Genomic DNA, 10,822 nt, shown 5'->3' with positions numbered 1-10,822 from the left:
TTTTAATTTGCCCTTAGGTTCTTTTCTAGTTTTAGGCTTGTGATACTTGTTCTAGACATTTAGAATGCTACATTGGACCCTTGGCGAATTGGATTGGATTATGTATTTCGACTTGCTCATGGTGTTGGGCTTGACTTTTTGACTGAAGGGTTGAAATAAATATGCTTTGATTAATAAAAATTTGAATTTGATCAACCTTTTTATTTAGATATATAAAAAATTTATAGATTTGAATATTCATTTTTTATTATATTTCCTTTATAATTTTAAACTATATTTACATATATGCATTCAGACATTTGAATTTTAATACCTTCAAATCTCTTGTTTTATTTGTGTTTTCCCGATTGAGATCTCTTTGACTCCAGTATTTTTTTTTATTTTGGTTCTCATCTCTCATTGATTAAAAATAGAGGTAAATTTATCACTTTCAATTTTCATTTTTGTTTCAATTCTTAACCCATCTCTTCTTCATTTGAAACTTTTCAAAACTACCTAAAGGGAAAAAAAAACGGTTTAGTTAGTGGTCAAGTTAGCTTAATATTCTTTGCTTTTCCTCAAAGAATAATCAATTCTTAGAATTATAATCAAATATATTTAATTATTATCTTAATTTAGAGATGATATCTTTTGATGTGGATATATATAATGTCGCATAATAGCAAGGATTTTCATCAATGTTAACCACAACTCTAAAGATGATGATTTAATAATTAAAAAAAAATATTTTTATACGGCCTTCGGCTCAAGTTAACCATAATTTTATTAAGGACCAGAACTTATGTTTTATTTTATTTATTTTTTTCCTCTTCACTTGAGCACCTTGCCTTCACAATTTACCAATCTTCAATTCTTGGTCAAGAAGTTCAATTGCATCATGAATATTCGGAATACCAAAGGTGTGGGGCCTCCAAAAGTCGAGCTTCAGTTATTGATAGATCATGATGGAATAGATTTTCATTATAGTATAAAAATTGAAACGATACAATGTGGCAGGAAAAAATTATTTCACCAGCAGCGAAATCATAATTTCATGACTTCACTAAGATACAAGCTGAATAAAAAGAAAAGAAGACGAACAACATCCATGAATGAATGGTTATGATTGACGGTTGCAAACAACACGTCCTTCACTTGAAAGATTTAAAACAACAACTCATCCATTGACTAAAGGTGAAATTCAACACACATTGATGTGGCCCTTTATATAGATTTAGAGATACCAACTAATTAATTAGGTGATTAAAGACTTATGGATAACATCCTAATATTCCAACAGTAGCTGGAGCTGTTGATAAGAAAAGAGATGAATAGTTGTGAGAAGAATATATATATTAATGATGGAGATAAAGTGATAAGAGTTTGATCAGAGAATAAGCTTCTCAGATTCTCTATTACTGGACTGCGGGACCTTGAAGAAAATAGCTCTCGTAAGATCAATGTAGAGGGGTAACTGAGCAACGCCAAAGAAAAGTCATAGGCAAGATAGTGACGGCATAGAGTGGGAAACAACCTGCTGGAGGTGTTCCCTGAGCAGAAGGAGAATGCGGAACAGAAAGAAACCAAGACGGAAGCGATGGACCCCAAGAGGCAACTCAACCCCAAAAGAAGTTTGCAGGCAAATCTTTGCGGAAATCTTTAGGTTGCTGGCGTGGAGAGTGAGGATGGAGAGGAACGTGATGAGAGAGGTGATGGAGCAGAAGAGAGCCAAGAGGGATGTGAATGCAAACAAGTTGAAAGCCGAGTGGCGCTCCAAGTAAGGTTCCGGTCTCCTCCTGCGTACCGCCGGGTAAAGTGGTGGCCGTGCGAAGGCCACGCCGGCAATAAGCGCAGCCACCACAGAGCATGACTCCGACGTGCTCTTCAGCCAGTCATTGCCTTGCTTGAGTAGCTCCTTGTGCTCACTTACGAAAATGTCCTGCGGTGTCTTGTGCTTTTGTTTTGGAGGAATTGCATTTGTTGCGGCGTTTTCTCCTCATAAACTTGAAATACAAGAAATTAAGCTCACATCAATATAATGACACATGAAACCATGCATGGATTGAATAAATTTGATTGAGGAGGAGGAAGAATACTAGAAATGATACCAGAAACCATTTAACTTCCCACTTGCATTTGCAAGGCAGAACCAGCAATGTGCCAGGGCTTCTGAAGCGAGAGCTTGGCGGCCAAGTGGAGGATAGTGTTGCCGTCTTTGTCTGCACGTCCCACGTGGCTTTCCCCACAACATCTTCTCCTTCAGGTACTTCTTCAGATGCTCAAATACATGTGGTTGCCTCTCTCCACAGTCACATGCAATACATTTTGGGCTAGCGAGTTCGTTTCGTGGATTGGCCCCTGGTTTATCTTCCAGAATTTTCTTCACTATTTCCAGCACTCCATTTTTCGCTGCAAATTAACATATTGCTCATTTCTCCCCCCTTCATTTTCCTTCCTCTTCATCACACCCTACAAATTAGTCCAATCAATATTATGGGCTAGCTATGACAAGTTGACAGCGGACTATTCTTCTTTCAAGTTGATAATTCATGAATTTCAAGAAAATATCCTTTTAAAGAGGACATAAAGATTTTACGTTTTATAAACGAGAATATTAAAAATAATAAATCATGAATCTGAAGTTCAAAGGATTTAAGTCCATGAGTATATATAACATTTCAGTTATAATATATAAGAGTCCCAGGACAAAGCAACACCTGCAACTTTTCTTGCCTCATTTTGTTATTTATTATGCATGTATCAATTGTATAGTATATACACAGCACTTTTGTTTGCATATTTAAATAGGAACAATATATATTACATTTAGTTGTTCGTTAGCATTAACTTTTTCATTAACACACACACACAAGGTGGTCTTTTTAATTATAAATTGTCTTGAATTAATTATCATACAAAAAATGCCTATTTTTTATAAAATTTGTTATTATCTATCCTCTCTTTTTAAAAAAAACATCAATATGCAATGAAAAATGAAAACTATTTATAATAAAAACCTCGTTAATTTTATATTCTATATAATTTTTTAAAAAATCAATATATTAAAGATATAGTAATTATCATTTAATAATGTATTTCGACTTATAAAAAAATGATTAATGAATATTTAAAATTAAATATACTTTTTTTTATACAACTCACGTAGGCTCAGGCAGCATCTGGTTAAATTCAAGCTTCCAGATCCAACTTTGACCAACTCTTGGGAGTTTTGAAACATCAATTCTGTCAGCAAGATCAGAAAAAGAACACCTCAGACTGGCTTTCATCATTTCTTAACCCTCATTTCTCACTCTTTTATTTCTTTCTTTTTTTTTTTAATGAATATTTCACTAAAAATATTTCCTTAAATCATAATATAAATAATTATAATTAATTTATATTTTTTAAAAATAGTTGGTTTAAATCTTAATTTTTTAAAAAATTTATACCTTTTCAATCATACCCTTAAATATAATAAAATATAATATTTAAATTATTCAAAATATCTTTATTAATTACTCAATAAATAAGTATATATCAAAAAAAATCCATTACGCTTATCTAATATCATATATTTTAAATTAAATAAAGCTTATTAAAAAATATTTTATATTATAATTTAGATAGAGTAATTCTTAAGTTGCTCAATATATATAGAATTTTTTTTTATAAAATATAAAGAAAGTGAGGATCATTTATGCTGTGAGTTGTGATTTTTAGTCATAATTAATGATAGAGAGTTACCTTGTAGTTTGTGTCGATCCACTGTGATAAGTTGTTTGTCAGCATCTGCGCTTTGTTTCGCATCACCCGCAGTTTGCAATTATTGGAAGATAGATTGCTGCACAAAGAAATCAAAGTCCTATGAAAAAGTGCATAACATCTATTGCATCCCATTCAAAGGTGGTGAGCCGGTGGCGGATTCTATGTTTAGAAAATTTGCCCGAATAAAGTGTTGCCAACTTGCCATCCATGATATAGTGATATTACACACAGTAGTTTATTATCTTGAGGCTATTTTCTTGAATGTAATAATAAATTCTTGTCAGAAAGAATAAGTTTAAGTTAAAGATTTCTTAAAGTGATCACATAGAGAGTTTCTTGCCGACCCACAATATCTATAAAGATTGGAGAGGTGATCAAAAATACCTTTATGTTGCTGTGATTTAGTTTGTCAATGTTGTGATTTAGTTATAATTAAAGATTTCCAAGTTTAAAAATTCAACTCTGATATAATTAATGATAGAGTTACCTTTTAATTTGCGTTGATTCATATTGTTTTCTTTTTAGCTGCATTTATCCTATGTTAGAGATAAAAGTTATTACTCAGATATTTCTCATTTCAAGGTGTAGCATATTAATAAGATTACGTAAGAATCAGGACACAAACTATGGGTCCTGCAAAATTATACAATTTGTTATGGTTAATAATATGGATTGAACACGAGCCCAATGAGCCAAAATGTGGCAAGTTGGGCACCACTTAATTCTGAACGTGCCACGGACTAGTCCACACGGCCCATGGGTTAACTCTTATTATTATTATTATTATTATTTTCCTCCCAATATAACAAAATAGTTCCTGGAAAAGATTTGTTTCTTAATTAAAAAAAGTATACAAATTAGATGTGAGAAAGCAACTATAATGATAAAACTGTCAAAGATTAAAGAATACTCCTTGAAAATATACTTATAATATCATTCCCTCCTTCCTTTATTATTATGAGACAATTTCCTGTAGTCCTTCTCGCAAGAATTTATGCAATTTCTTTAATTCTAGGTCAAAAAATATATGTAAAAAGAATAATTTTTAAAAGATATTAAAAAAACAAAATGGGTTAGCAGGCTAGGTTAAGAAAATGGGATAATGATAAAGAGATTCTAAAAAGACTAATTAATTCAAATTAGGTTCTAATGTCAAATTTCAGAAATTGTAGCTTAATCTTTTAATTTTTAAACGTATTGTGATGAATTTGTAACTTATTTTTTAATTTTACGATAGCTAGTTGAAGAATAAAAAAAATTATTTTTCTATTAAAATTTAGAATACAAGTTAAAAATTCATCATAAAAGAGTTGTGAAATTGAGAGATTAAGTTATAAATTCCTGAAATTTAACACTTGAGATCTAATTTAAATTAATTGATCCTTTTAAAACTCTCTATCATTCTCCCTAACAAAATTGTAGCTTGCTTGGCAAGCTTTCAACTTGAACCTGCCAACCCACCACCTTTTTAATAATTTCTATTACCGATTTTTGCCTGTTCTATTGCCGTCAACGCTTTGTGGTTTGTTATCACATGCAATTTGCCCAAATTAAAGCGTTTCCATATGCACAATCCATAGTGATCTATATATATATATATATATCTCTCACACACACACACACAGTTTCTCAACAGAGGAAGAGAGGGAGTAATTTCTATTACCAATATTCTGCTTGTTCTGTTTGCCATCAACACTTTGTTCCCCTTTTGGTTCGTATTATCACCTGCAATTGCCCAAATTAAAGTGTTGCCATGTACCATAATCAATTGTGATATTTATTTTCTTGAATGTAATAATTGTTGGTTGGAAAGAATAAGTTTAGTTTGGATAACATCCCAAGGACCAGAAGCCAAAAAGTTCATAAAGGTTGACATTGGATATGATCTATCCATTAATGTTGGGCATAGCTTATTTAACAAGAAGCACTCCTCTGTTTCAAAATATAAATATTTGTTTTATTATTTTGATTTAAAATATAAGCAATCTATATATATATATATATATTATATATATATCATTTTTTATTTTTATTTTTATTTTTTTATTTATTACAAATTTTTGTATAAAATTATCTCTAACTCATCATAAGGTGCATTAGTAATTGGGAGTGAGAGTAAAAATATATATATATATATATATTTATGGAAAATGATAGCTTTATTGATATACAAATTTTTGTTCAAAACTATTCATTCTGGGATCAGAGAGAGAGAGAGAGAGAGAGAGTGTGGTGGGTGTGAGAGAGAGAGAGAGAGAGAGAGTGTGGTGTGTGTGTACTATATATAATTCACTTTTTTGACCTGTAAACCATTTTGGTGGGTATTTATCTGAGTGGGTCTCTCTTCCAAAAAACTAGAAATTATCTTGGCAAAAACCAACTCATTTAAGTAGCTAGTTCATTAAGCATCTCATTCTTATAGAAAAGGTTAAAAAAAAAAAAACCAAGAAAAGATCAATATCTCCATGAGAATAATGATGGGTGGGTGAAGGGCGAAAAACCTTTTGGGCCATCGGTCTCGCGACGAGGTTTGGGTATCACATAGGCTTTGACACGACCTCCAACATATGCTAATCTTATACTTCCAAAGTCCATCCAGTATTTGACCGCACCAAACGTGCTTTTGTTTCTTCTTCCTCAATGTCTTTATTTCCTCTAATCCTTGATTAATATATATAAACAACCTAATTAATTAAGCACAAGTGCGTATAACAGAATTAAAAGCACCATCAATTATCAGGTAGAGAAAGAGAGAGTACTGTACCAAAGCCTTCCAAGACAGACCAAATAATAAAACAGGTGAATGCCATGAAAATGTCACGACATGTCCGATAATTTTTCGGAACATCATTCCATGTTCACAGTTGTAATCAATTGGGTTTTCTGTATCCGCAGTGCTTCGGGGACGAGCTACGACAAAACATGAACTTCATTCAATTTTCAGATCGTAATATAAAGCAAAATTAAGATAAACAAAATACTTTCTTTTCATAAACATGAACTTGCCAGTCTGCTGGGATTTTGACTGATGGTTGGTGCTCCTCAACCGCTTCACGTATATACCTTCCGCATGAAAAAGGAAAATACATAAATATAACAATAATTACAATATTGATTTTTATATTTTTGAAAAAAAATAATACTCCCTCCGTTCTTTTTTATAGGCCAAAATAGACAAGAGTTGGTTTTGCTATTTATAAAACAATTTACAAAATATAAGTAGTAATTAATATATATGTTTTCACTGATACCTTTATATAAACAATGGCCTTAGCTAATAATTAAGAGTGTGTGTGAGAAAGATTTAATTAAGGGCATTTTGTAACGGAGTATAATTAAGTGGAGCATGCGTGGGTGCCAATGATGAAGAGGGCAACTATATTTGTGTGTCTGTGTTTATATATATATTCCTCTAGTCCTATTTATAAGAATAAAAGAAAAAAGATTAATTTTAATCCTATTTATAAGGCATGCACTTAATTATTTTTATGTTCATTTTGTATTTCTGCCCTTATTAAGATAGAAACAAATTAAAAATAATTATTTTTTTATTAGGAGAATGGAAGTGAAAACTTATTAAATTTTAGGATAGAGTTAATAAAGTTTAAAATTTTATTCAATTCAAGTGAAACATGCTAAAAATAATTTATAAATAGAATTAAAGAGAGTACTTACACTCATATGCCAACATATTATACCATCTAAAATTGCTGCTGCTTTTGAAGGCAGAAGGTTTGTCGGCTAGGATATGGAGAGGGTAATTCCCTTTTCATCCACAGAACCCACAATTTCTTTTTGGTACATATTAATGATTTCAAATGCCAACTCTGCAGTGAATAGAATAATTCACAGGAGCAAGAATTCATTAATTAAAGGCATCAATAAATAAATCATTAATTAGTTGTAAATTATAACAAGTCCGCCCCCTACTATGTTTACCAATTACTTTGGACTAAATTTTTGTGGTATTTAAACTTCACGATGAACAATTTTAAAAATAAATATAATAAATTTTTTTGAAATTGATAATTTTATTTATAAATAAAAAAAGACACTCGGTAATTTTTCTTATATTTGAGAAGGGGAGTAAAATTTACGCACCAAAGTAGTCTCGGTAGAGGGTGCAATGAAGGACTGTCTGGCCATCGCTTGCTCTTCTGCATGGCACAAGAGACTTGTCGGCGCAACGAGATTGGAGGTAAAAGAAAACATCGTTATGTCCATTTAAAGCAGCCAAGAACAGAGGAGTCTCTCCATTATTGTTCCGTTCTTCAATCAACACGTGTCCTTGATGACGATGGTGATCAGCTTCAATGATCCACTCGCACATCTCGAGCGACCCTATGGATGCTGCTCGATGCAACGCTGTGTCACCTTCAACATTCTTTGTTTTCAAACTCTCCACCGCCGACGACGTCTGCTTAATTTCATCCACCAGCTGCTTAACGGTGATAGCATTGTTCTCGTTCGCCGCCACGTGCAACGCCGTGTCTTTATCACTGTTGACGGGCATCGTGTGAATCGTTGCGTTGTATTTGTATGCCGTCACCACTTCGTTCCACTCACCATGGAACGTCCATCGGCATAAATCCACCGCAATCATCGAAAGAGGTTGAAAATCCATAGATGATGAATCCATGTGTTCCATTTTGCAGCAATGCGAGAATTACTGGCAAAACTCTCGTGGTCGTGTGGTAGTCACCTTGGTGCTTGGTAGCCTTTTATACATGATTAACTACCAAAATCATGTCCCTTTTGTCTGAAAAAGCACAGAGCAGGAACCTCTGGGAAGCAATTCCAATAGGGCCAGGGGAAATGACATTAAGTCCCAGTAGAGTCATTTTATTCCAGTAAAATTCTAATAAATTTTAAAATATAAAGTAAGTCCCTTAGATGTGAACTGGTATTTTTAAATATAAAGTCAAGTCACAACAAATTTGGGAGAACAAAATCACAAAATATAAAAATATTTCAAATTTAGGAGACAAATTTTTAATTGTGTGGTCTTGAATCTGCAAACTCACTTTTCCGATTTTACATGGAAAAAAAATTTTAATGATTAAATTTGAAAAATAACATATCATCATCTGATAACTTCAAGGAACTTGCAACTTAATTTGTCTTATTAAATTTGCAACTCATTTTCTTAATTTTAAAACTAGGAAAAGATTACATTATGTAAAAAAATACTAGTTAAGGATCTAAGGGACTTATTTTTTTATTTGGAAATTTGTTAGGGCTTTACCTGAATAAAATAATAATCCTTTTTGAACTTAAATTCCATCCTTCCATTACAATAATATCACCTTTCCTTGTATGGAAGGGCAAGGTATTATTATCTTTTGCTTTTTAATTAATTTCAATTTTGTTATTTATGTTGTGGAACACGTTGTCTACCAGTTCAAATCCGACGAGCAACCGAAAAAAAAAAATTAAAAAATCCATATTTTTGTTCTCTACTTTGTTATCCGTTTCAAGTCAGTCGATCTATAATCGATCATATATACCTTGGACATATTCTGAATTTCTGATGAATAGCTGCTAGCGACACTCAGAGGGATGAAGCCTAGAAAATTTATTTGATTTGGAGGTAAAATTCACGACATACATTAATATACTATTTCGTTTTTAAATATAAGAAAAAAAAACCAACTCATTTAGTTTAAAAAAATTAGTTAAATATAACAATTTTGTCTAGAATTAAAAAATTTGGATTAAATTAATGAAACAAATTTATCTTGTGAAAATAAATATTTATTTTATGAGGTGAAATTTGAAAAAAAATGTCATAAATGTTAGAAGAAAATTATCTCTATATATAATTAAGTTCTTGACTGATTGCCTTCACAATAAATCAAGAACATTAAGTTTTGTCCAAAATAAAAACCATATGTGCCGTCGTATATAACAAAAAAGAACGAATATACTAAATCAATTACTAGATTAAATTAGCTTATTTAGAGAAGCAAAAAATATATATAGCTAGGGGGGGCCGGACAGAGTTAATAACTCAAATAAATAAATTAAAGTTTAATAGTAAATAAAATGTACCAAATGCTAAAAAAGCCATAAATTCATATCTAGCCTTCACACTTCAGCAATCTTGAAGGTTACAAATTGGAAAGAACTATTTGTCCTGCAAAAAGCAACACTCATATCATTTATTCCCACGCGTTCCACGAATTAATACAGATAGATATATTTTATTTTCTTTGTGGCCGAAGACCACAGAGAGAAACAAACTTACTTGAATCCCTACAGTATTATATCGGTTTAATTTAAGAGAAAATTGGTGAAAAGGACCTAGTTGGAAGCAAAATTAGTCAAAAGGACCAAATGTACTTCAAGGACTAAGGCAAATATTTTATTTGTTAAATAATTTGAACAAATGACCGACATGCCCCTTTGTATTAATTAATTTTCTCTTCAAAAAAAGCACAAAATCTGGTTGTTGGAGCTCCAATCCCTCCTCCAATAGTGACAATGTGCCTATCGGAGCTTTGGGCAGCAAGTGAACGGTCGTTGGAATAAACCAACACCACTTGATTACATGTAATCATTAAGGATTACATGTGAACTCAACAACTAGAAGGTGTAAGGATTTTAATTTAGAGTGTAAGGGTTTCGGCTTTGGTCCAAGGCTTTTGACTTAAGATACAAAAAGTATAGTTTGGGTGCAAGGTTTTTGGGCTAAGGTGCAAGGCTTGTGGCTTAGGATGGAAAGGGTATGGCTTGGGTACAAGGCTTTTGACTTGAAGTGCAAAAGTTATGACTTATGTGCAAGGTTTTTGACTTGAGATGTAAGGGTTATACCTTAGGGTGCAAAAGGTATGGCTTCGGTGTAAGGGGTTTGGCTGGGGTGCAAAGCTTCTAGCATGAGGTGCAAGGATTATGACTTGAGTGCAAGGCTTCTAGTTTAAGGTGTAAGGCTTCTTGCTTGGATACAAGGGTTATGACTGGGTTACAAGGCTTTTGACTTAAGGTACATGTGTTACGGCTTAGGGTGCAAGGCTTTTACCTTGTGTTATAGCAATGTCATTTTCATGTAATATGTAACATTTTCATAATTTGTTAAAGA

At 32.2% G+C, this 10,822-nt stretch overlaps 1 protein-coding gene across 1 annotated transcript; it reads right to left on the bottom strand.

Annotated features, from left to right (window-relative positions):
• Nucleotides 1–1,366: 1,366 nt before the first annotated feature.
• On the bottom strand, nucleotides 1,367–8,383 carry LOC129304681 (uncharacterized). The gene is made up of 7 exons (XM_054944430.1): nucleotides 7,846–8,383; nucleotides 6,751–6,807; nucleotides 6,529–6,654; nucleotides 3,142–3,222; nucleotides 2,095–2,388; nucleotides 1,514–1,974; nucleotides 1,367–1,453 (listed from the first exon to the last, which is right to left on the bottom strand). The coding sequence occupies exons 1-7, from the start codon at nucleotides 8,381–8,383 to the stop codon at nucleotides 1,367–1,369; spliced, it is 1,644 nt and encodes a 547-aa protein (XP_054800405.1).
• Nucleotides 8,384–10,822: the final 2,439 nt, after the last annotated feature.

Source organism: Prosopis cineraria, unplaced genomic scaffold, assembly GCF_029017545.1.
Source record: "Prosopis cineraria cultivar Desert tree isolate PC_DT_omini unplaced genomic scaffold, ASM2901754v1 PC3, whole genome shotgun sequence".
Taxonomy (NCBI): Eukaryota; Viridiplantae; Streptophyta; class Magnoliopsida; order Fabales; family Fabaceae; genus Prosopis; species Prosopis cineraria.
Note: the sequence above shows the minus strand (reverse complement) of the source record. Positions and strands in the feature narration are given on the sequence as shown.